Below are 24,464 nucleotides of genomic sequence, written 5' to 3'. Positions count from 1 at the left end.
GCCCAGCGCGTCTCTGTGTGCACGTTCTGGCAGTCTCACGGGGTCCCGCGGGCGTGATCATCTCTGCCGCGTTGCTCAGCAGGTCCATTTCCCTGCCTCGACTGCTGAACGCCGGGCGGTCCAGTGCATCGCGCACTCGCAGCCTCACCCAGAGCTCGGCTAAACCATCGACTGGGACCATGCGCATCATCCCGCCGACGCCGCATTGCTTTCTGCATACGCCTATCCTCCCAAATTGCACCTGACCTACTCATCATCGCTAAGACCACGCGCGCATGAGTCCATCTGAACGCCGCGCAGAGCGGACTGCTTTCTCCCATCTGTCTCGTCGTGGATGCGTGCGATTATTGGCCGTGCGCTCTGGCGGAGCGCCGCCCCATGCTTCCCACGCCAGCGGCAACACTAGTCCTGACACAGACTTAGCGCCTCGGCGCTGCATCTCGAACATCATTTCTCACGAAAAAAAGTTGAGCGGCCGCAGCAAAACCGCGACAAGCAACAGCGCACCGCACACACAATGGCAGCTGTATACAAAACCCTGTCGGCGATGAGCGGCAATGAAAAGGAATCTGGCGAGCGCAAAAATCGTCAACGTGTGCTCATTTTGGTGCGCTACAGATCCTCCAAACTGCATCCAGTATACACGTGCTAACGCGCCGCAGAGCTCTCGAGGCGTAACATACAGACACCGACATTTGCTGCAGGATCTGTACTCTTTGATGTACGTCACCGACTCTGATCATTAGTGTTAAGTATTGACTAGTCGCAGGCCTCACAGCAGGAAAGAGGCAAAACTTGACACCAAGACCAAGTTGTATCAACTGAACGAGCTCGCAGAATTATACAACTGCAACAATGTCCTTTTCTTCGAAGCGCGAAAAGGCCAGGATCTGTACGCCTGGATGAGCAAGGCACCAAACGGCCCGACCGTCAAGATGCACCTGCAGAACCTGCACACCATGGAAGAGCTCAACTTCATTGGTAACTGCCTCAAGGGATCACGGCCGGTGCTTTCGTTCGACGCGCAATTCGAGAAGCAAGCACACACCCGTCTCATCAAGGAGCTTCTCACCCAGATCTTCGGCGTACCCAAGACCTCGCGCAAGGTTAAGCCTTTCGTCGATCACGTGATGGCATTCACCCTCGCCGATGGCAAAATTTGGGTGCGCGTGTACCAGATCAATGAGTCAGAGCCAGGGAAGAAGAAATCCGTCAATGGTGAAGAGATGGACGTAGATCCCGCGCCCAAGAAGAAGGGCAAGCCGGAATTCGATGTGCAACTAGTTGAGATCGGTCCTCGTTTCGTCCTCACTCCGATTGTCATTCAAGAGTCGAGCTTTGGCGGACCCATCATATATGAGAACAAAGAGTTCGTCTCGCCAAACCAGATTCGCGCTGACCTCAGACGAGCCAAGGCTGGCAAGTACAACACCCGGACGGAAGCGGCCAGAGACAGCAAGATCAGACGCGGAGACCTGGGCCTCTTGAGTCACGGTGGGCGGAAGAAGGAGAAGGATCCATTGAGCGATTCAGTGCTCTTTGCGTAAAATGAGTCTTTCTCACGTGGCGTAACAGGCGTTTCTGGGATACAAGCATCACCTGGAGCATTTGCGGTACTGGGACAAAAGTTTGGAGCAGTATCGGTCAGCCCGTGTCACTTTGTCGGTAACGCGGTTGTACAGTGAGCGCATAAGGTGGATTTCATCGGGACGGGTTAAGGTACAGCTACATGTTTGTCTTACATCAATGTATGGACGATGATACCCATCAACTTCGAGGTGCGCCTCTCGTCTTAGCCATATCTCTTTCCAGGCTTTCCGCATAAGCCTCGCTCACGCCGGTCACTCTTGCCTTCCGCACCTCGCAGAGCCCCTTGAATGGATCAAGCACAGTCTGCGACGTCGAGAAGTTCTGCACATCCTGAACACGATGCACCCGACCACTAGGAAAGCGCACGCGACTGATTGCGCCGTCTATCAGATGCACGTGCAGTCGATGCAGGTTGGGTACCGTGGCAAGAAGATCGACCAACTCTTGCACCCGGCCCCGGATGCCTGCCGTGAGCCCTCGCCCACCGCAATTGAATTTGATCATCCCCGTGTAGTCGTCCACATGCTCTACGTTTACAATATAATTCTTTATTTTCATAAGGTTTCTCTGTGAAAAATGGTCCAGAAACGCATAGGATCGTCCTGGCGTCAAATTGTTCGCTGTGCGCCAGCGTTGGCGGAACTTGATCGTATCAAACGAGACTTCTATGACAAAAATATTGTCTCCGTATATCATGTCGACGCATTCATCATGAATTTGGTGACAAGTGGACAACAGCGATGTGCATCCCAATCGCCAGACGATCTCGTTCCCAACCTCGCGGTCGTGCCTCGGAAGTGTTTTCTGCATCTTCCAAACGCCATTGCTGTCGTTTGTCTCCCGCACAAGTATCAAATTGTACTCGCATGGTGGTTTGGCCTCGCCGTTGCCGCGCTGGAAGCGGATGTCGAATGATTCGGTGTGGGGCAGTACGTATGCAAAAATCGACAGGCGCAACTCTTTCGGAAGGGTCAGAAATGTGAGCTCATCTATGGATAAAGAAGGGTTAGTTGACTGCATTGTGCCTGCAACTTTGTAAAGCCAAATGTCGTTGTCGCACGACTGTACTGAATGCCATATGCGGACGCGAGCTCGTCATCAGTCGGTGACCCCAGATTGGAAAGGGCGGGCGTTGATTGGGCCTAGGCGCAACTTCCTTGGCATGGTTACCTCACCTCAAATACACAGGACATGACTCCTTTCCCCCTCAACAACCAAACATGAGAGTTCACTCAGCATCCAGTCCTTCCGGGCTGGCATCCGCATCCAGCGATATTCCTGAGCATGCCTTGATTCTTTTCTATAGCCCCAACGGAGGGGTCCGTATCATCTGAACCCTTATCTCACTGTATCGGCGAGAAGCAGCAACAGTCAATCATTCGAGGACGTAGCTTCGCGCCGATTCATTCTCAAATACCTGTCTATTTGATCCAAGTACCAAGAAAGACTCGTCAGTTTAAGAGGAGGAAGATCCGATTTCCTTACAATTCCAACTTTCCTACTTCTCACAGCCAACATGCTGTTCGAACACGTCGCAACCGAGCTCGTCACCCAGGTGTACCTATCCTGTACCTCTGTATCCGACGTCCTCGCTCTGGCATCCACCTGTCACCGTTTCCGTGATATTTACACCTCATCTCAGAAACTCTACATCCTCGAAACCGCCGCCGAAGCTCAGTTTGGGCCCCTGGAGGACCTCACTCAGCTATTGACCCACAACGCGAGCCAGCCCGCTCACATCATCCGATCTGTGCCATTCTCGATCGCTCTGCTCCAGCAAATCGTACAAGCCGGTCGCATCGCCGAGAAATGGTGCGATATATACCCGTTCAAGAAGTGGAAGTACAACTTCGAGCTTCGGCGGCTCCTGACGACCGAGGAGCGACGTCGCCTGCGTCGGGCCGTGTACCGTTTATGGCTATATTCACGCGCGTTCCATAATCGCGAACATCCGCGCGAGTTTCGCTCTATGAAGCTCGTTATCCAAAAGCGTGCCGGGTTGCTGCACAATTGGTCTACGCTGGAGCTGGCTGAGGTCGCAGATGTGCACAATGTGATGAGAGAGGTCGTACACAGTAACATCTGCCCCTCAAATGGTACCATTGCTCGCAAGTTCAAGAAGCGATACCCTGACAACGACCATCACTTGCTCTTCAACATCCATCTCAATTATCCACCGCCATCACATGCACCGCCCGCCTACAATCCCTTCACATCACAGTACACCAACACACTCTCATCTCACTTCAACAGCACGTCAACCTACAATTCGCGCCACACTGCGTCAAAGTACAGCCTCCACCCAAACCACGAGGTTGGCGCCGAAGGTTGGGGTGACGACATCCCACACTACTATGTGGTTGAGGACATGTTGAAGCTGGATCCGGAACAACTAATGTGGCTGAAGGAGAATGCACCTCTGAAGGGCATGGTGGAGGGCTACGTTCGCGAATTGGGGGGGCTGGTTTGACAACAATGGGGAGACTTGGGTGCAGACGCTGGAATGGGTGTTGGACGAGCGCTGCCAAGATGTGAGCGACTTCATGATAGCGGTTTCGGACGGAGAAGTCGGGGTTGCTGTTTGATGGTGGTAACGAGGTGCATTTGTTAGAGCATAGTGTAGACTAGCGTGCGTCAATCATCTGATGGCCGGTGTTCCTCACGGCTGATTGCACCTTCCTCTGAGGCGAAATTGACATACCCGAAAGTCCTTCCAGAGTCTACAACAACATCAACGATGCAGTGACGGCAACACTGCCTGATGGAAGGATACGCGGTGGTTGAAAGGAGCAGAGACGAAAGCTCAAGACGACCTCGCCATAGAGTTTCATGTCATCAACAACATCGAGATGTTGAATTCCTGTGCTACATGAATGATCGGCACAGGGTTGTTCGGACCAGACTTCTCTAAAATTGTACGCTGCCGTCTGCCGTTATGGCGGTGCGCCACTGACCAGTCGCATCACTCGGCCAGTAACCGTGGCGAAGCCGTGCCAAATTGCTCCGCCAAAATCCCCAACGGTGAGACCAGCCAGGACGACCACAGTTCCGCACCAGCGCTGGTGCTCTCACCCACAAACCATCCTTCCGGGTGGCTTGGCTCAGGTCACACCCTTTTCGTCTCCCTCGCGTCGTCTGCCCTGTCACGTCCTGGAATTACAGATTCACATATTTGGCACCGCGTACGCACGCCTGGCTTCCGCCCCTGCCTGCCTCCATCCCTCGCCTGCCTGCATTGCAATCGTGCTCCTACCTCTCGCTGCTAGTTAGACACCGAGTATGATCGCATAGACGCGCTTCTACTGCCGTCGCTCGCTGCACCGCCGAATCGACCGCCGCCTGAAATGGGTATGCGACCCTGATGAGACCCTGGTTTCGTTTGCGACGCGCAACCCTCATTGACGCTTAGTAGCTGCGGAGAAGCGCTCCTCCACCGAGGGCCTCGTCGACAACATGAACCCACGGCAATCGAAGGAATTGCAGGAACTGCCCAAGTATGAGGCACCGGAGGAGCCGATGGGGATACCCCTCAAGGAGAAGCTCATAACGACTGTGTGGATTTTCCTAAATACCATCTCCACGCTCGGCCTGGTCTTCCTCAGCAAGCGGTATGAATACGTATATACAGAAAGCGAGAGAGGTTCTGACTGGATACTAGGACATTTGAAGACGTACAGCTCAGGCAATGCCAGCTCATGGTGGTCGGCTGGCACTTCACCGCGACCGGCCTCGTCCTCTTCCTATCGACGAAGGCACCCTTCCGCGCCTTCAAACCCGTCCGATTAAAGCCCTGGGACATGCTCCCCGTTTGCGCCTTCTTCGTGGGCTATGTCGTCCTCGGCAATCTCAGTCTAACTTTCAACTCGATCGGCTTCTACCAGCTCTCCAAAGTTATGACCACACCCACCGTCGTCCTTATAAACTTCATCCTCTTTCGCAAGACCGTGACACGCTGGATGCTCGCCTCGATCCTGACTACCTGTCTCGGCGTCTCCTTCACGATCAACCAAACCGCCGGCCCCGCCCTCCGCGGCGTCATTGTCGCAACAATGGCTTTCTTTTCCACCGCCCTCTACCAAATCTGGATAGGCAAGAAGATTGAGGACTTTGCTGTTTCTCCGCCGCAGCTGCTGCTCAACCAAGCGCCCCTCTCCGTTCTCATGCTCATCCCCTTTATTCCCTTCATCGACACCATTCCCGACATCAGCAAGGTGCCCGCAGACAAGCTCTACTCCGCCTTCCTCTCCGGCATCATGGCGTCCTTGTACAACCTCTCGCAGTTCCTCATCATCGGCCGCACCTCCGCGCTTACGTTCAATATCGTCAGCCACATCAAATCCATACTCATTCTGTCGTTTGGATGGTACAGCGAGGGCAAGATTTTGAGCCCGAGGGATTGGTTGGGCGTGCTACTTGCGCTTGGTGGAGGCTGGGTGTACTCGCATTTGGCGATGCGGGCGAAATTGCGCAAATAGGCAAGAAGTGGAGATGAGCTGGGATGAATTTTGAATACGGCGCAACAGAGGCGTCAGTGCACGCGCACACAAAGCATTGGGCTGGGGTTAGCGGTATTCCTTTACGGTTTTGCATACAAGCCACGCGCGTACGGTGCATTGTTGTTTGAACGTTGGGCTTTTGGATCACTATCTGGCGGCATTAGACGATATGATTTTGGGCGCGTGGGACGTTCTACGCTTCCATCACTAGATACCTACTAATACCATTCTTAACGATGTGTATGTATGAGCGAGGAAGCACCTGATTTCATCTTACCGCCACTAGAAAAAATGGCTGAGACTCGTTTCGACAACATTCCAAAGCGTTCGGGTCACACAGCTCACGAAGCGTGCTCAGATGCTCTCAAGGCCTACTGATTGACACGAAATGAAGCCAGCTTATACGCATATGATTGTGAGTTAAACCACTGTTCCACAACACCCATCACACGTACAGAGCCTTTCTCAATCCTTCAAACATCAACCTGATATCACAGTTCTTCGCCGAAAAGAACACCACACCGACATTACACAACCCGATCCACCACCACTCTCTCCCTCTCTCTTCCCCACTCGATGCACAACCTCAGCCTAACCTCAATCTTGATCTCAATCTCCGTACCCATGTCTCCAATTCTATTCTCTAGCTCTAGCACCCGCCATGTCCCCCTCTTCCTTACATATACTACGCAGTCCCGCCCAGCGTCGCGGTGTAGCATCTGTCTCACCACGTCCTTGGCTTTCTCGCAGCCACAAATATTCAAGGTACGCATCCGTGGTGAGCAGGACGGCTCGCAGATATGCGCGGTGACGTTCACTGGGCAAGCGGGAAGGGGAGGCGGGGAGGGGAGGCGGGGAGGGGCGAGGGCGATAAACGGCCCTGTAGGGGTGGTACTGGCTGGTATACGAGACCAAGCTGTGGATTTCGTGCGGGCAGTGTGTGGTCTTTTCGATTCGGAAATTGTGAGACATACAGAGACCCATGGACAGAGGTGGAGGTGTGTCTAGGTGTTGAAGCTGCGTAGTGAATAGAGGTGGAGATGTGTGTAAGGAAAGGGAAAGCGGGTCTGTATCAAGACAGAGGCAGAAGTCTCGATGGAAAGACATGGTTGTTTTGGTCGCTTTGGTGCTGGCGAGTGAAGACGTGGCTATCTTTATCTGATATACCTGGGACCCGAAGGTTGGTTTGTTTGTCACGGTCATGGGTGGAGAGTCGGGTTGGTGCAGTGCTTGCTTGCTTTCAAGCAATCTAGCCAAAGCAGAATGCTGGAAGTGTTCTCCTATTGAGGTCGTACGTCGACCGAAACAGCGTAGTACAATATGATTCGTGACTTTTCTCACAGCAGGACTGCATGTGCGGATGGCTTGTCGCAGCCGTGTCCGCCTAGACTGCTAGGGTGTGCTTCGTCTTGAGGTATTCCTGCCTGTATTGATTCTTATCCGTCTCCTCGCCTCTGTTGAGCGGTGTCCACTTTGGGTCCTCCTTAAACAACCTCATCGCATTCGTGAACTGTCTTCACGTTAGCAAACATCCCCTTCCCTTCCCTTTCCGGTCCATGTCACCCAGCTTCACTTACATTCTCCTCATCAGTAGTAAACCGATGATATATCCCTGCGGGCATAATAATCAAATCCTCTTTCTCGAGCCTAATTCTGATCCAATCGTCCCCCTCATTCCGAACGTCGAAGTATCCCGCGCCGTTGAGAATGTATCGGATCTCCTCGTCCTCGTGCAGGTGCTCGTGGAAGAACATCTTGACTTTGTCCTCATACACGTCGCCCATGGTCTTGGGTGAAACAGTAATCTCATCGCGGTTCTTGTAGCTGCGTTCGGAGGCAATCGCATCGACGTCGGCAACGGTTGGGCAGTGCTTGTAGATTATGCCGAGCTCTTGCAGTGTTTCGGCGGACACGGCGCGGCCAGAGTCGTGGGGGACGCGCTGGTCGCCAGGAGCGTTGTCGTACCAGTAGGCTTTCATTTTGCTGATCTATCTCCTGCTTGTGATCGGGCAAAGTAGTTATGGGTGGCGATCGTAATGTGAGGGCGACAGAAAGGCGGGCGCAACGGACATAAATTATTTGTCGGCGATCACAAGCTGAGGTTAGGCGTGAGGCCCCGCGAATGGCGTCATCGGGATTACTGTGTAGTTAGCTGTGGAAAGCGCGACCCTCCACTACCTCCAATGGGCAATCATTTCGGTGGCACGATTCAATCCCTAAATACGATTGGATGCGAAGGATTATTTGATTGTTGATCTATCAAGGCTTTACATGGAGTAAGCACAACCCTTCTCTAGTATAAACGACAGTCGGATATCGCATTGGCCAGCTCGTTCCAGATTTTAGACTTCCGTAATATTGAGTATTTGCACTCGTTGCTACGTGTTCAATCCCTTCCTCAGAGGGGTGTTACGCATTGTCCATGTACGGGCAAAGTGCTCGCGTTTAGATCAGGCGCGAGGGCCTCAGCCTCTGCAGAAGATCTCACAGATGACGGCTATCTGCGAGGCCAACTGTGACTTGCATCTACCTGTCGATATGTAGTAGAGACTCAGAAGGCAAGAGGCTCAATCCCAATCGTCATCATTCTCGTCCTCCTGTGCGGCTTTGGTCCTCCGTGGAGCTTGCCTCTCGTCTTCCTTGCTAACCTTGGATCGTTCAAAGACTCCGGCACGGATCAACCTCGCCTCAAGGTCTCTTGTGGTGAAGCCGTCGGGCGTCCGTCCCAGACCCTCAAAGCCAACAATTCTGTCTGCTCCGATGCCGTCTATGAAAGCAATGACGCAGGGCAGTACCTGAACCTTGAGCCTGGTCACTAAGAACGGGCAGTTGTCGACATTGATCCTCAGAAGACGAGCTTCGTAGTGTGATGGTGCGAGAGTCTCGAGATGGGTGTCCATGATGCCGCAGCGGTGGAAATCTGACTTGAAGAAATGCACCACGCACAGCTTGGTTGACGTGGTGATTTCCATCAGCTGCTTCTCGTCCTTGATTTCCACATAGGTACCGTGCTCTTTATTGCGCAACGCTTGTGCTCGCTCGAATTCTGCATGCAGCTGCTGGCGCCGTTGCTCGCGGAAGGCGTCCAGGTCTGAATCATTTTCCAGCTCAGCGATCAGGGCGTCTTCGTCAGATTCGTCTCCCTTGGCGCCATCGATGATAGCAGCAACCTTGGAGTCGAGTTGTGACATTCTGCCAGTGATACACCGCACTGTCCAGAATGGGATGATGCGCTGTAAAAGAGACTACGCTGATCCGTTCCTGCAGACCAGAGCTCCAGTGCCTCGAGGACTTGAGACAAAACACGTGATGCAGATTGTCTAGGGCTGTCCGCAGTTGGCGGAGTTACGCGTAACGTGCGAGAATGGTGTCGTCCTTGCGAGTCGGTTCCGGCGGTGTTTTCCAGACGATTGCCCACTAGGGACTCGTAATGCGAGGCGACAGGGCTGGTGGCGGCGCGGGCTGACGACTGCAGGGGCTTGGCAGGGTGCCGCCTTTGGTTCGGTGTAAAATTAAACACGTTGGGGGGGAAAGTGGCCCTAAGCCCGTTCCATCCAACGCTACGATTCTCCTTGACACCTCCTTGCGCATCAATCGCAGTCCCAGAAAACCCTCGAGTCTCCTGTCCACCCTCTTCGCGACTTCCTCAGCTCCCATCGCGCCTTCTGCCTGCTGTTCCTAGCGGCGTCCGCTCACTTGTCGCGCGCAGCCTTCCCACATCACCGAATCCTCGCCTCAGTTTCTCTCAGCCGGACATCCGCAATGGCCGACGATAAAAAGAACGACGAGTACATCGAGATGCCCTCCACCAAGGAGTTCAGGGCACCCTCGCCCACCGTGCGCCCGAACCAGAAGTCCCACGGGTCGCCGGCCGTCACCGAGAGCCCGTTGTTCTCCATCCTCGCATACTGTGGCTCCTCAATCCTGATGACGACGACAAACAAATACGTCTTGTCCGGCGTCGACTTCAACTTGAACTTTTTCCTGTTGGCAATCCAGGTCCGTAACATGTATCCATTTGTCTGGGCATGAAGCTAACACAGCATAGTCCATTGTTTGTATTGCAGTTATCTCGACGCTGAAGGCCTCTGGAACAATTACATACCGCGACTTCAACAGCGACGAGGCCAAGAAATGTATGTCGCTTCACTGTTACCACAGTGCCCAATAGATCTAACGCGCCTAGGGTTCCCCATCTCCCTCCTCCTCATCGGCATGATCTACACCAGCACCTGGGCGATCAAATTCCTTTCCATTCCCGTCTACACCATCTTCAAGAACTTGACAATCATTCTCATCGCATACGGAGAGGTGCTATGGTTCGGTGGCTCAGTGACGCCCATGGCTCTGGGTTCCTTCGGCTTGATGGTCCTCAGTTCTGTGGTCGCCGCCTGGGCTGATATCCAGCATGCTTTGACCAGCCACGGCGAAGCTGAGGCCTCCAAGGACGCTGTGTCTACTTTGAACACCGGATACTTCTGGATGGCTCTCAACTGCTTTGCGTCTGCCGCCTATGTCCTCGGCATGAGGAAGCGCATAAAGCTCACCAACTTCAAGGATTTCGACAGTAGGTCATTTCACTTTCTTTTACATTCACTTTGCTGACAACGCTACAGCCATGTACTACAACAACCTTCTCACTATTCCTATTCTACTCATCGCTTCGCTTCTCATCGAAGACTGGTCTTCTGCCAACCTGGCCAAGTGCTTTCCCCCTGAGCTTCGCAACCGTGTGATAAGCGTCATGGTCATCTCCGGCATGTGCTCGGTCTTCATCTCGTACACCTCCGCCTGGTGCGTCCGCGTCACCTCCTCCACAACATACTCTATGGTTGGAGCCCTCAACAAGCTCCCCATCGCCATCAGCGGTCTCGTCTTCTTCGATGCCCCTGTCACCTTCGGCAGCGTTTCCGCCATCTTCATCGGCTTCGTCAGCGGTATCGTTTACGCCATCGCCAAGGTCCGCCAGAGCAGCAAGCCCAAGGAGGTTCTGCCCACGACCAACGTGAGTGCTAGCACTGCAAGCATGCGAGACAGCTTCAAGTCCTAAATCACATTTTAGGCCCAGAAGTAAACGCCGGAACATAAGCCATATACAATTTAATCGTCGCTTTCGAGGGCCTTCTGCGCTCACTTCGTTACTTCTTTGGCGACGTTGAATTGTATTCAATGTTAGCCCCTGGTGTTGACAAACTGCTTGGCAGAATTTTGCACGCCGGCTGGTGCACCACAGGTAGATATGGTTTGGGAGTACGATCTAGGACTGTTTCACCAGCCAGGATCACAGGGAGTACCTTCTTGTATCATTCACACTTTTGTCGTCTTATGTAGCCCTTTAGCATATTTAGAATGGCTTGGCGTTCGTTTGGATCTAGGCTTGGGAGTTGTATGACAGAGCGTAGCTAGATGACCACGCTTGGAGGAAACACTTCAAGCTATGGCGTGCATGTAAAAAAAAAAATCTATGTTTCCAGCATACTCTCATGCTTTCAAGTCGATGGACTGTTACCATGAGGCACCTGTGGTGTGGTCCTGAGCTGTAGTTCTGGTCTGCGCGCTCAACCATGGTCGTTGCACTATTTCGGTGCAAAACTTCTCACTTCTCATCGTACAATCTACGGTTGACATAACTCCTCACTGCGACATAGCGACCATCTCTCAGAAGAGAGCGTCGCTTCTCCAGATACTGGCATTGCAACGAGTAGCCAAAGAAATGTCATCAGGACAGCCTGCCGAATTGACCGTCAACGATTCATCTGAACAGAACATCTCCCCGGTCGTTGCGGATGATGCGGCGCGTGCTCAATAGGCACACGCATCCAGCCTCAAGTGCATCTAGGTCCCTTCATGTTACGGAGAAACCTCAACCCTCAAAGGACGCGTTTCTGAATGCATAGAAACAAAGAGCGCAGGAGCTTGAGGACACAAAGGATGGTTCGTTTTGGTGTTCAAAGCTAGATACTACGAGCTCCTTCGTAATGCGAACAAAGTCGGTCTCTCAACATTGCAAGGCAATGACTTTTATACCATAATAAAAGCCTGTCAACGGCCCTTATAGATAACCTCAAGTGCATAGATCTTTCTCCCTTCAACGACACCTTAAACGTATTCCGAGTGCGCACGAATCATCGTCCAGAAGAATGACCAGGTTTTGAGCTGCGCCGTTACAGACAACAACGCGTCGACCTGAGTCACGATACTCTTCAATATCGAATCGATCGTAGTATCCAATACATGCTCGGCTTCCTTCCTTTAGACCGTCTGCAGCAGGCGCAACTCTTGAATGAGATCTACAATGTACTTTGGTGCATACTGTACTCTTTCCCAGAAGTCCCAAAGCCGACTAATGTTCTCAAGGAGCTGTACTGATAGAGATACGATAGCAAACGCGCTAGCACCGCCAGAAAGGGCTTCCATCACTGTAGGTCAAAACATGGTGTCCAGCCAAGTGTGTAGGCCCGAATGCCCCGCGTCTGAAGTACATGCTGGGTAGCCTTGTGCCCTGTGTTCTTCCGAGACCGCATATACGAGAAGGATTTGATCTGATTAGTCCCGCGGCTAAAATACCCAACCTTACTGGGCCGAAAATACTGCTGGATTAAATACCAGTTTACGTCGCCTTTCGTAGTAAGTTACAATCCAGGTTACCCCAGGAATTATATACCATAAGATAACCAGGTTCCAAGGCCATGATATCTAAGAAGCTTCTGGCCGACAGTGCTATCTTCTGGTCGACTCTTATGATCTCATTCTCCAATTACACCGCTTCACGCGACCCAGATATGATCTTTGATACGTTTATTTAACACCTTAGTGCCCCATCTTAAAGTCTATTACGACCAAAAACTGCTATGTAAGAAGAACTAGCCCATGATAAAATAGATATATCGTAGAAATCCAACAAAAGAAGATGACCCAGAGCCATGAGAAGGTGGAAGCAGAACTTTTGCAATCGACATAAGCATTACATTCATCTATTCCTCCCTTTGAACCCAACACTCTTCCCACGTAAACCCAAAACCGAGTCCATTCTCCCATATTAGCGTAGGCAAGGGATTACGCAGCCAGAATCAAACGCCCTACGCGTCTGCGGTTCGATCTGCGGCGCGTAGTCCGCATTGAGGTCTGCACAGCCTCGCTGTGGCAGCCTCGCCGTGAGTTTCCTTTCTTCATGTAGTGGTTCCCAAGACCAACAAAATTTTTCATTACCTCTACTAGTATTCGTACGAGCTCGCTTGGATATACAATGCAAGAGCCAGATGCAAGCATTCGTTCGCGTTAGGAACGACCTTGACAGACGACACCATAGGTAAATTATTCCGAGGCCTGATGACCAAAGCGGTTCTAGGTCAGGGAGTGCCGTGGCTACCTGTCAAGATAATAAATAAGGCGAAAAAGTAGTTCGATAGATTGAACGTTCTTGTATGGCGACCATACCCGTGAGGATACGAAATCGGGTCCTAAGCGCGTAGGCGGCAGGGGCTGAGTTAAGGTGAAGACCGGTGTACCTAGGCGATCTCATCACATCGACTCTCCGCACTAAAAGAATAGTAGGCAGGAATAGGATATGCATGTATACAAGGAACACATCAAATCACAGTAGATCGACCACCCCATCATTTCCTAGAGGAGCTTGAGCGACAATATGTTGTCAAGTAGGTTTTGAATTGTCTTGCCTATCTCATCCATTGCCTGCCTGGCTATGCACTTGGGTGATTACTGAAGATCGGTTATGTGAAGGGGTCCATGCGTGTTTACGTAGAGACCTGCACGGGAACGCTACCATAGACCCAAAGTCTCCTCTCTTATATACATTCTACCTCCCTTTCCTCAGCGACCTCTGCTCCGGAAGCCCTTCCCTCCTTCTAATCCTCACCCTGACATCGCCCTTCGGAATCTTCACACCCGCACCATCCACTGCCTTCGGCACTACCCACTCCCCAACCTTCTTCTGTACACCACTCTGTTCTACAGGCGTAGGTTTTCCGTCCACGGGTCCCATAGCCGCAGCCTGCGCTTCCTGCATATGGTCAAAGAAGCTCTTCTTCGGCGCCGGTGTAATCTCCCAGAGGTGTAGGACGCCTGCAATAAAGGCAATGAGCAGTGAGGTCGTTAAAGACTCTTGAGGGTCGGACGGTGAGGTGACGGATGAGGGAGGTGGGGTGTGCTGGAAACGATCTGCTTTATAGTCGGGTGGGGCGATGAAGTGCGCGGAGGAGGTGTTGATGAGGCTCTGCGATAGTCCGATAGCCACGTATGACCCGACATCGAGCTCCCACTTCTCTTGGACACCGGGTCGTATGCTTTCCGCTTCTGTAAGGGTGATAGGCTTGTTGACTTTGAGCGTTTTGACAGGGGCTTTGTAGAGGCGCCTTGCTTCGTTGATTGCTGAACGGAGATGTGGGAAAGATGTCGGCGAAACGAGTCTTGGGAGGCCGGAGAAGGATATCGCCGGTGGTGCTGGGAAAGAGGGATGTATGGATGGTGGCTGCGTCGCTTGTACCCAGATCTGCGTTTCTTTGCGGATCCCGTCAATCAACGTGTCCGCTTTCTGCGTTTTGCTTTGCGCTGCTACCGAGGTGTGAAGATGTAGTAAGGTCCAGAATGTTAGGGGTACTAATTCTGAGATAAGACCGTGTAGGAATTGTATGGTGATGGCTGCGCGGGCTTCGAGAGGCACATCGTTCTTCGAAAAAAATTCGTTCATGCCTGTTAGTGGGGTCGGCGTATCAGCATCAGTTTCCTCGCCACTCATGCTCTCGTTGTCATCGGGTACCCTCTTCTTAGGATTATCGAGTTCGTCAAAGAATCGTACGAAGTTCTGGAACAATCTTTTCTTGGCGAGCATTGCCCCAGGTAGTCCTGGTTTAGGAAATAGCCGTGGCAATCCCAGTGCAAGCGCATAATAAGCCTCTGTGACCGTGGAGAAATCTGATGCCAGCAGTTGATACGATTCCGGAAATTGGGCTCCTGTAAATGGCGCAATGATGGCATTGCAGAAGAATTCGCTAATTAGTAGGAACAGATCACATTCTGCTTCCACAGTACCATCTGTCAACTCCAAATTGGCGACTCGCTCCCAAGGCAGTTGGTCCACCATCGAAGAATTGAAGGTAACCAGATCCGGTAAAGAGTCTGTCAGAATCGATAGAGTGGTAGAAATAATCTTCTCCGCTTGTTGCTTCTTGAAAACGTGGTCGTTGAAATGTTTTGCCAACCTAGGCCGCAATTCTAGATACCCTGCCTCAGTATTCCTGGGTAGATTGAAGGCGTTCCGTAGTATAGTCCACTCAGTGATATCGATTTCGTCAAGTCCAGACGAATCTTTCTGTACTTGCTCGAGCAGTGAGGGAGACAACACGATGTTGTGTTTCACACCTCCAATGTTGAATGCAACGATAGGTGCAATTGCTGAATCCCTTCAAGCTTGTCAGTGCCAATAGTTACGCGCTCAAGACTCTTAAATACCTGACTTTCTTCAACCATTTCTCTCCCCCAAAGACAATGTTTCCCCAATGTTTCACCTGGGGAATCCAATATGGGATCTGTTGTACCCTCCTCGTCCCGCCATTTTGCTCTTGATTCGAATTCTTGCCTGAAAGGATCCTAGTAGGCAAACTCGCCGCGATCAAGCCAACGAAGACCTGAAGTGCAATTTCCTTCACGCTTTTGTCTTTGCCAAAAAGTTCAGATAGTTTGCTGTCGAAACCGTAGTACCGGGAGAAGACGAGAAGAAAAGGACTGCTGAGGAGCAGATAACATAGCGGTAGAAACATCAGCCTTATAACCCTGTTCGAGGCATATATGCCCAAGAATAGCCACTTGAGTACCCCCATCTTGTCGTTGAAACTGGCGGTCTGTTCGATCCTTCTCTTTGCACTCGCCGAAGTTGCAGGTTCACAGCCCGGCTCAGCTGCGAAGGACGATGTCGGCGAGCGGTACCCAGTACCTGGAGCCAAGACAAGACCTCCGTTTTCTTGAACGTTCCCACGCAAATGACGTTAGAGCGTCGGGAGCTTGGGCTAGGGTCTTCACTGCAGCCCTGTGGTGTTCGAGACTCTAGTGGTGCATACAGGCACTGTGTGAACGGCGACGTATAGAGATGGCAGCGGCTGACGAAGGGCACGGTAGCATTCGAAGGGCGCTAGAAGTCGCTTGCATTGCTCAATGGAGTCTAGGTCGACCCCGAAATGGCGGCATGCAACGGGAACGAGATAGGTTTTTGAGGATACAGCAGAGGACATATTTCAGCTCTGCAGCCGCGATTGTAACAGTAGCCCTACTCGTCCGTCGCAGTAGCCAACCACGAACTACACACACAGCCCAATCCTCTGCAAGGCTGCTAATTCCGCTGCATCGAGGACTCATCGCGTACGCTTAGCAATTCCCCATCATTACCAAACCGCGGAATCCACTATTCCACCGGGTATAACTATTTGGACACTCATTGACATGAACACGTCAAGACGCACATCACCCCCGAACTCAACCGCACGCGCTCAGACCCAAGTCCTCGGCATCCCTGTCGACGAGAGTAATCAGAAGGAACCCGCAAAACCCCGCCTAGAAAGCTTCCCGCAGCCCGCGTTCCCGGCACAGGAAGCCCTTCATCAACGCCTGCAGCAACACCCCTACCAGTCGAGTAATCGCCGTCAGCAACAGCCCGCCCGTGATTTGCTTCCTGCGGGTAAGACCAGCGACATGGGTTCCGACGCACAGGTACCCAAGCACCTGAACTTCATCACGGGCAACAAGAATAAGCTCGCCGAGGTACGTGCACGAGAAGTTTCCGCGCTGTGATGTCCCTGCATGATGTGCTCGTGTTCGGCTTGCTCCGAGAACGATGGCGCAGCTGGGAAGATGATGACATGGATGCGGGTGAGATTTGAGGCTCTGCTGTACGCCGACCTGCGCTCGCGAGCTCCGCTTGTCACGCCATGCGAACCAGGGTGTGGATATGGGTAGTGTTCATTTGGCAGAGAAAACGGCTAATTTATGTGGTATGCAGGTTCAAGCTATTCTCGAAGGCGTAATCGAGCTCAGGAACCAGAATGTAGACCTCGTAGAGATTCAAGGCACAGTCGAAGAAGTCACAACAGACAAATGCCGGCGTGCAGCAGAAGCGGTATGCAGATTATGTGATTCATTGACCTTCATCTACCACTGACTAATTATCCATAGATCAACGGCCCTGTGCTCGTAGAAGACACATGCCTCTGCTTTAAAGCTATGAACGACCTCCCCGGACCGTACATGTAAATCTCTTTCAATTTCTATTTCGAGACCACATCAATTGACCATAATGGATAGAAAATGGTTCATGCTCGCGCTCGGCCCCACAAAACTGCACCACATGCTTGACGGCTTCGAAGACAAGTCTGCACAAGCCGTGTGCACGTTCGCCTATTGCGAAGGTCCGGGCCACGAACCGGTACTTTTCCAAGGTAGGACGGACGGGAAGCTGGTCGCCAGTAGAGGACCTACAGTATTCGGTAAGTGGCTATTCTCTCGGACATGCAATAATTGCTGACGACAGGGGAAACAGGCTGGGACTCATGCTTCGAATACGAGGGAACGACGTATGCGGAGATGGAGAAGAGCGAGAAGAACAAAATCTCGCACCGTGGGAAAGCGCTGGACAAGCTGAAGGAGTGGCTCGCGAGCAAGGTTGATGCGTAGCATGATTCAACGAGTCCGGCCCAAACGCTGACGTCTGCACGTAGAATGTGCGCTTCCATCTCTGTGATGTAGCCCTGCACCGTCTTGTGTTGCGCCCTCTTCAGAGCTTCCACTTCATGTATACCCCTCTCAAAAGAAAGATAAACAAAGGCAACTTACCCTTCAAACGCCCGCCCAGCTCACACACTCAGCTGCCTCATCTCCTTGATTCCTCCTCCTATCCTTCATTATTCGCTCTCCACTGCTCAACCCACTTCTCCACCCTCTCCACGTTTCCCTCAACATCTCCATCCCCACTACTCTGCAATTCCACCACGATTTCCTCCCTATAGCTCTCTCTCGCCTCATCTAGCAACACCTGCATAATCTCACTATCCATATTCTCCTCGAGCTTCTTGCCCTTGTACCCTCTCGCCGTCAGCCGGTCGTATAGAATGGTGGAGTCGCAGCGTAAAACGATGACGAGGTCGATCCAGCGCTCTGGGAAGAGCTCGCACGCGTGCCAGTCGAGGATGTAGCCGCCCTTTTCTGAAATACCGGTGCCTTCGAGATGGTCTAGTAACTATTTCGAAAACAGGGATTAGCAACGATGCAAAGAAGGGAAAGAGGTAAGGGACGGGAGGGAATTACTTTGTCCTCGTCTACAACCCAGCTGCCTAGCTCTTCGTCTTTGCCCTCGTGATAGCCTTCGTCTTTGACGATCTGGTTCACAGAGACGTGCGTGAAGCCCAGACTTTGTGCGAGCTGCTCTGCGTGTGTTGTTTTGCCTACGCCGGGCGTGCCTGTGATTACGATGTTGGGGTTTTGGCGCGCCATATTGGATAACAGGTCAATTGGCACTTCTCAGTCGGATGGGGAGCGGATAACTGTTCGCCGCCTAGGATAGTGGTAGCTTCAATTATCGAAACGCGAGGAGTAGCTTGTCGTGTCCAACTGCAATGTCAAGCACCATCTTTCCCAAAAATTTCCAGCCGAATTTCCCCCGCCGAGGCAGATGCAAAAGCCCCGCCAACCCCGCACTAAACCGCTTCCAGACCCATACCTCCCACGAACTATGAACCACGGGAGGAGACTGGCATACCATGCATCACGTACCCGACTAAGGGACCACTCGCAGAAGCATGCTCTCGGTATGGTGCAATGCTTCACGGGACTTTGATAAAGGAGTGTGTTTAGAAATTGTGTACTGGGTTCCCATACTTGAGAGGCCATTCGCAACTGTTGGAGTAAATGCCCTGGAGAGCATTCAATCAGTACACTTGTTTATAATTCCTTTTGTATTAGTGTGTCCTGAGTGTTGCCATTGTGATACGTTATTACTACGGGAATGGATCATGGAACACCTCTCGAAGGTAACGCGCACATAATTATTAGGGCTACTACGTATAATCGTATTGAAGTCGCAACCAAATCTAAAACTGCTATCCCACCAACCATGCCGGAACTTTTGCAGAAACACAAGAAAAAGGACGCATCGTAACGTGCAACGCCAAAACCCAATACATTTCGTTCGAGACACAAGCTAGCATGTTCTATGCCTACCGAGTTCCCCAAGCCCCGAAAGAGATGTAGCGTGCGGAAAATACGCAGACAGGATGCACAGTGGAGCCCCACGCTTGAAAAGCTTCCCAAGCAAGCTGCCACCAATGCAATTGCCTCATAAGGCAATGAGTGATTGTGCCGGGTGGGGAAGCAGACGGTGCCATAAGCGAAGCAGTGAATGAGGATCGAGGTAGAATATTGTAGGGATGTGATGAGGAGCGGGTGCGTGATCCAAGTGCAAGAAAGCCACAAAGCTTTACCTTATAGCCACCGTGTAGTCACCAAATGTAACATGATGCCGGCATCTGAGTAGAAGGAGGAAGCCAATGTCAGGTATCCGTCGAACGTTGAACCTTAGAGCCTTTAACTCTGCTTGCACTCGGCGGCCTCCTGCTTAGGTTTTGTGCCGTCGTCCTGTAAGGCGCATTAGCAATTGAGCCTTAGGGGTCGTATTAGCAGAGCAACGCACCTCTTCATCTGACTCGTCATCCTCGTCCCGATCGCTGATATCGTCCTCATCTTCATCATCTTCATCCTCAAATTCGCCCTCGTCGAAGTCCTCAAGGTTCTCGTACTGAAGAGCCTCGCCGGTGAACCAGTCGATGGCACGGGGGATGAGCTTCTCCTTAATGTCCTCACCGAGCTGGTAGTCAAGCTCAAGGCGCTCCTCGATGTCAGAGGAAGCGGACTCCTCATCCTGCGGGGGCTTGGGCGGGTCGAAGAAGTTGAAGAATGATTCTGTTGGTACGGTCTTCTTGACCACACGAGTCTGCTTTGTGTCTAGATTTGTGTCAGTTACCATGTCATGCTGCAGGGTTAGGGCTACACACTCTTGTTGCGTTGCTTCTTGCTCTCGACCCGGACGGTGAGGTCCTTGCCGGCCTTCCAGTCGATCTTGTCGCCCTCGGCGTGGTCGTAGATAAAGTCTCCGCCATAGCCGTTCTCCTCCTGGTAGAAGTAGGTCTTGGTGACAGTCTTGTTGGTGAAGTACTCGTTCTCCTCAAACTCGAAAATGAGGCGGAAACCTGGGCGGTCAAGGTACTCCATGCGAATGTCGGTAAGGTGCTTGAGCGCACCCTCATCACGGTCGGTGATCATTTCAGCAAGCGAGATCTGGTTCTTCATCGCGCTCAGCCAGAACTCTGGAATACCCTTGACGTCCTTGCCCTCGTCCTTGTTGACCTCCTCCTCAGGTACATCGTCCTCCTCGTCATCGTCATCCTTCTTCTCGCCGACTGTGACCTGCTCCTCGGTGGGCTCGGTCTGGCCGTTGATGATGCTTGCACGGGACTTGTACAACGGTGTGAACTTGGCGAAGTACTTCTTCTCCAGCTGCAGGACCTCCTCCTGGAACTCGGCCTCAAGCTTAGAATGTTCCTTCTGGATGCCCTTCAAGCCGGCAACACGTCGGCGCACGGATCCAGGGAGGGACTCAATGTAGCCACTTGATCGACCAACGAGGGAGCCGAGCTTTGCCTGCATAAGTGAAGCGAGCGCGGGGTTCGCGGCGAACAGTCCAGCAGCTTGACGCTCCAAGTCCTCTGTGGGTAGAAAATTACAATTAGCGGTCAAGCTCGTCACGGCTGGGGCGGGGGGACGAGGGGCAGCGCGGAGAAAGCAAGAACTTACCCTCCTTGATGCTATCAATGCCAGGCTGCTGTGCGTGCGACGAGATCGGTGCGGCGTTCAGAGGAGTGTTCTGAGGCGTACTGGTGGTGACATAATGAGCAGGTGGCACCTCTGCAGTGTTTGTGGCGGACATTGTTGCGGCTCCAGAAACCAAGGGCGGGGGTGGGGGAGAGACTTACGGCGCGGTCATGTTCTCGAGCTTCTTATTGCGGATCGGCTCAGACATGTTGACAGATGTATGCGGGCGATGTGCTGAGAGGGGGTGTTGAGAGATGCGGTTGCTGTTGGTGAGAATTATGGCCCTTCGAGCGCAGAAAGCAACTAGTCTTGTCCGCCCCTCTTCTGGCACGGCTTTACTCGCTTAAGACTAGCCCGCGAGCCGTGATGTAAACCGACTGAAGTGTCTTGCCCCAGGACACGCGTTATAGCGCCCGACTCAACGAGATCAACAAGCCCGGCGGCAATGCGGCAGGCGCGCTCGTCGCGGGTCGTGATTGCGGTCCGTTGTTCAGGACGCGCTCTTCGAGTGTGCTAATTCAAAGCTGTTGTCCAGACCCCCCAGCGAAAAGGAGCCGCGATGACTCGTCGTTGCATGGGCTGCCGCTGCCTTTTACTCAGCTTTTCGCTGAGTGCTCGAGGCGCGTTGTCACTCCCACGTGTTTCCATTCAAGCCCTGAAAAAGCTTTGTAGCACGGCATCAAGCCATCATTCACTGCTTGGAGAACTCCCATAGTATCAAAGCAACTTCAGTCTCGCCGATGGCTACCGGATGTGGCAAAGTCTGTAAGAAAGCCCTGGGTATAATTCTATCGAGCCGCATTGTTGCACAGCACTTCACCGTCCATCTAAATCTACCCTGGCACGCCTGGTATCGAAAGCCAAAATGCCCGTGCACCGGCAAGCCTTCTAGAACAAAGCGGATCGACCGAAGAAAAACTTTCGCTGCATCGCCTCCGTCAACATAGCGCCGCCCTTGGCCAAAAATAGCAGCTGGCATTCGGTCGGCCTTCCTGTCTGTTGAGGCCTGGCAGACTTACACAACCACTGTGTCTATTAAAACGATATAACATGACCTCAATGATCTTGCAGACGCTTCAAGCGCCTTGTTGCCAATGCCGCGAAGACTGCACATACTGCGCCGATGAAAAGGCACACTCCAATAGCGTTCGGTCCGTCTGTTGAATGGTGCTCTGATGGATCACTCTCTGTCGAGAGTTCCGGACTTTTGCCCGGTTCCAGCAGCGAAAACACAACCCATGAGATACCTGTGCCGACGAATTGGGGCAGTGTTGTATACAGGTTCATGATACCAAGGTACTTGCCGGAGCTTTCTCCGGTTGACCCAGAGGCCTCCTCAAGACCATGATTGAGGTGCAGCTGCACCGGCGACTCAAGCTCAACCGAGTTACGCCCAAGATGCCCATACGAGTGGCCGGTATGAGAAAGACGATTAATCTCTACACCCAGGAACGTGAAAGGAGCCCAGCAGGCGATGGCCCACGAACTACACGGAGTCAGCCTCATGTGCTATCAAGCCCATCAAACGTGGGGGCAACCTGGTTCTCTGTATAACCTAATCTGTACGGGTTGACTCGGTTTGCTATGTGTATGGGCTTGATTTGGGTGGTGGCTTGACTTACACTCCGCAAACAGCAACTATGATAGTCGCACTTCTTAGCGACTGGACGAACGGTGCCATGATCATGGATCCAGCGAAGATGCAATGAGAGATCGTCCAAGTCGTAAGCAAAGAAGGCTTGTACTTCTCGAACTCAGTGACAAACCCTGCAATGCTCGCAGGTGGACGCGGTGTGAAACCAGGACCTTCCTCGTCCGGACTCTTGACAAAGAAAGGCAGTATCACGGACATAACGAACGTAATGATCGAGAATGCGATCAATGCCATGGAGCCAACACGTCCGACCTGGCCCGTCAAGTCACCAGCGGCCTTAACGTCTGCAGGGGCATCGTAGCGCAACCACAGCTCACCTACCCAGGTGGTAGAATAAAAGAGGAAAGGGAACCAACCTGGAGCCACACATTAGCTAAGTTTCGGCCGGGTTTACATACTCATCTTGGGCACTTACCAATCCATGCCCAGAATTGAACATAACAGATGGCTTGTATGCTCCGAGGTAGATTCGTGGCGGTGTGTGCAATCTCGGAGAGAACATGAAGCGGACCAAAGTCTTCCCCCTCCTCTTTGCCGTCGTGGATGAGGACGCGCTCAGTTACTGCCCAAGAAGTGATACCCACAGTGACGCAGAGACACAGCGCTGCCACGGAAGTCAACTGCTTGAACTGCGAGTCTCCAAGCATCGGGCCAAAGACTCTCTTCAAATCAATAGCTCCGGCAGCGTATCCCACCAGCGACCCCACAGCGACCATCCTACTAGCCCAGCTGCTCCCGTTTTGTTGCTTCGAAATCGGAAGCGTATCCACGATGAGGCCTCTGCAGCTCCCTTGTACAGCATTGATTGCGAAGTCGATTCCGTAGATACTCAGAACTGCGAGAATGATCGTGGCGCTTTTCGCAGCCTCCTTGTCCGGGATGAAATGGTGCACCACCTCTTTCGTGAACCCAAGCAGCAGCAGAAAGAGGCATACTAGAACGGTACCAAAAATCATAAACGGTCGTCTTCTACCCCAACGGCTCTTAGATCTATCCGCGACAACGCCGACAATGGGCTGCATGATAAGGCCAGATAGCGGTCCGGCGACCCAAACGAGGGAAATCTTGGACTTCGTCAAGCCCAGTTCAAGAAGGTACGGCGTACAGTATGTCATTTCAACATTCCAGGTGACCCTGTAGTCAGGTTAGTACAATTAAAGGTGGCATGTAGAAGACACGGTGCGCGTACTGGAGGCCAACGAGCGACAGCGTCAACAGCGCCATCTTGACAGACTCGGACGAGCCTTTGATAGACGGTGTGCCTGCCCATTGCGCCTGTGCGGAAACCCCTCCTCCCATACTACCCCCACCTGCAACCATGATGTATGTGTATGTGTCGCGTGCGCAGCGGATTGCGGCCCCTGTAATTAGAACAACGTAGAGAACAGAAGTCGCATTGGGCGGAGACGAAAGAAACCCAGAGATTGGACGTGAACGCTGCACAGGATGGAAAAGTAGAGAACGGATTCGCAAGCGAGGGGAGAACACTTATTTCATTTGTCTGCGAGATTGCGGGATTGTATAGGAGGACGGCTGTAAGGAGACGTCAGCCCGCCTGGGGCTTGGCTTGGTTGCTGTCGCGTCCAGAGGCTCGAGGGAGCCGCCAAAAATAGACAAGCTCAACACCCACGCCATGGGCCGCCACCATCTTGCCGATTCGGGTCTAGTAGATCATGCATACACTAGTGTATCGTTAAGTAGATTCACCATCACTAATTGTGCTCAGCTTGTGACTTCCTAGAGGATTCTTGTTTCAACGAGTGCGTAATTGATTATCAACTCCCTCAACTACAGCAGGAGAGGCAGCCAGATGTTACGCGGACTTGCGTCCCATCTCCACAATTCCCGGTTGGTGA

The 24,464-nt window shown here is 52.4% G+C and overlaps 12 protein-coding genes across 12 annotated transcripts; 5 read left to right on the top strand and 7 right to left on the bottom strand.

Moving 5' to 3' along the window:
- Window positions 1-517: 517 nt before the first annotated feature.
- BRX1 (Ribosome biogenesis protein brx1) lies at window positions 518-1,547 on the top strand (the record flags this gene model as incomplete). Its single annotated transcript, XM_056214362.1, has 3 exons — window positions 518-607; window positions 663-721; window positions 770-1,547. The coding sequence occupies 3 exons, from the start codon at window positions 518-520 to the stop codon at window positions 1,545-1,547; spliced, it is 927 nt and encodes a 308-aa protein (XP_056071629.1).
- Window positions 1,548-1,767: 220 nt separating this feature from the next.
- Window positions 1,768-2,286, bottom strand: N0V89_005584 (uncharacterized protein; the record flags this gene model as incomplete). The annotated part of the gene is made up of 1 exon (XM_056214361.1): window positions 1,768-2,286. One exon carries the CDS (start codon window positions 2,284-2,286, stop codon window positions 1,768-1,770), a length of 519 nt encoding a protein of 172 aa, XP_056071628.1.
- Window positions 2,287-3,106: 820 nt separating this feature from the next.
- On the top strand, window positions 3,107-4,060 carry N0V89_005583 (uncharacterized protein; the record flags this gene model as incomplete). Its single annotated transcript, XM_056214360.1, has 1 exon — window positions 3,107-4,060. The coding sequence occupies one exon, from the start codon at window positions 3,107-3,109 to the stop codon at window positions 4,058-4,060; it is 954 nt and encodes a 317-aa protein (XP_056071627.1).
- Window positions 4,061-5,043: 983 nt separating this feature from the next.
- Window positions 5,044-6,065, top strand: N0V89_005582 (uncharacterized protein; the record flags this gene model as incomplete). Its single annotated transcript, XM_056214359.1, has 2 exons — window positions 5,044-5,198; window positions 5,249-6,065. 2 exons carry the CDS (start codon window positions 5,044-5,046, stop codon window positions 6,063-6,065), a joined length of 972 nt encoding a protein of 323 aa, XP_056071626.1.
- A 1,405-nt stretch (window positions 6,066-7,470) lies between these two features.
- Window positions 7,471-8,065, bottom strand: ADI1_3 (1,2-dihydroxy-3-keto-5-methylthiopentene dioxygenase; the record flags this gene model as incomplete). The annotated part of the gene is made up of 2 exons (XM_056214358.1): window positions 7,471-7,596; window positions 7,664-8,065. The coding sequence occupies 2 exons, from the start codon at window positions 8,063-8,065 to the stop codon at window positions 7,471-7,473; spliced, it is 528 nt and encodes a 175-aa protein (XP_056071625.1).
- Window positions 8,066-8,653: 588 nt separating this feature from the next.
- On the bottom strand, window positions 8,654-9,277 carry N0V89_005580 (uncharacterized protein; the record flags this gene model as incomplete). The annotated part of the gene is made up of 1 exon (XM_056214357.1): window positions 8,654-9,277. One exon carries the CDS (start codon window positions 9,275-9,277, stop codon window positions 8,654-8,656), a length of 624 nt encoding a protein of 207 aa, XP_056071624.1.
- A 571-nt stretch (window positions 9,278-9,848) lies between these two features.
- Window positions 9,849-11,136, top strand: VRG4 (GDP-mannose transporter into the lumen of the Golgi; the record flags this gene model as incomplete). The annotated part of the gene is made up of 4 exons (XM_056214356.1): window positions 9,849-10,085; window positions 10,135-10,222; window positions 10,273-10,653; window positions 10,703-11,136. The coding sequence occupies 4 exons, from the start codon at window positions 9,849-9,851 to the stop codon at window positions 11,134-11,136; spliced, it is 1,140 nt and encodes a 379-aa protein (XP_056071623.1).
- A 2,766-nt stretch (window positions 11,137-13,902) lies between these two features.
- N0V89_005578 (uncharacterized protein) lies at window positions 13,903-15,922 on the bottom strand (the record flags this gene model as incomplete). Its single annotated transcript, XM_056214355.1, has 2 exons — window positions 13,903-15,505; window positions 15,555-15,922. 2 exons carry the CDS (start codon window positions 15,920-15,922, stop codon window positions 13,903-13,905), a joined length of 1,971 nt encoding a protein of 656 aa, XP_056071622.1.
- A 616-nt stretch (window positions 15,923-16,538) lies between these two features.
- HAM1 (nucleoside triphosphate pyrophosphohydrolase ham1) lies at window positions 16,539-17,765 on the top strand (the record flags this gene model as incomplete). The annotated part of the gene is made up of 5 exons (XM_056214354.1): window positions 16,539-16,856; window positions 17,095-17,211; window positions 17,268-17,341; window positions 17,397-17,578; window positions 17,632-17,765. The coding sequence occupies 5 exons, from the start codon at window positions 16,539-16,541 to the stop codon at window positions 17,763-17,765; spliced, it is 825 nt and encodes a 274-aa protein (XP_056071621.1).
- Window positions 17,766-17,982: 217 nt separating this feature from the next.
- On the bottom strand, window positions 17,983-18,581 carry FAP7 (factor activating pos9; the record flags this gene model as incomplete). Its single annotated transcript, XM_056214353.1, has 2 exons — window positions 17,983-18,327; window positions 18,396-18,581. The coding sequence occupies 2 exons, from the start codon at window positions 18,579-18,581 to the stop codon at window positions 17,983-17,985; spliced, it is 531 nt and encodes a 176-aa protein (XP_056071620.1).
- Window positions 18,582-19,670: 1,089 nt separating this feature from the next.
- Window positions 19,671-21,162, bottom strand: NAP1 (histone chaperone; the record flags this gene model as incomplete). The annotated part of the gene is made up of 5 exons (XM_056214352.1): window positions 19,671-19,721; window positions 19,777-20,087; window positions 20,138-20,848; window positions 20,937-21,016; window positions 21,116-21,162. The coding sequence occupies 5 exons, from the start codon at window positions 21,160-21,162 to the stop codon at window positions 19,671-19,673; spliced, it is 1,200 nt and encodes a 399-aa protein (XP_056071619.1).
- Window positions 21,163-21,842: 680 nt separating this feature from the next.
- N0V89_005574 (uncharacterized protein) lies at window positions 21,843-23,928 on the bottom strand (the record flags this gene model as incomplete). Its single annotated transcript, XM_056214351.1, has 5 exons — window positions 21,843-21,908; window positions 22,071-22,440; window positions 22,577-22,964; window positions 23,024-23,742; window positions 23,798-23,928. The coding sequence occupies 5 exons, from the start codon at window positions 23,926-23,928 to the stop codon at window positions 21,843-21,845; spliced, it is 1,674 nt and encodes a 557-aa protein (XP_056071618.1).
- Between the last annotated feature and the right edge of the window lie 536 nt (window positions 23,929-24,464).

This window comes from Didymosphaeria variabile (genome assembly GCF_027946475.1).
Source record: "Didymosphaeria variabile strain IMI 356815 chromosome Unknown scaffold_4, whole genome shotgun sequence".
NCBI classification, from domain to species: Eukaryota; Fungi; Ascomycota; class Dothideomycetes; order Pleosporales; family Didymosphaeriaceae; genus Didymosphaeria; species Didymosphaeria variabile.
Note: the sequence above shows the minus strand (reverse complement) of the source record. Positions and strands in the feature narration are given on the sequence as shown.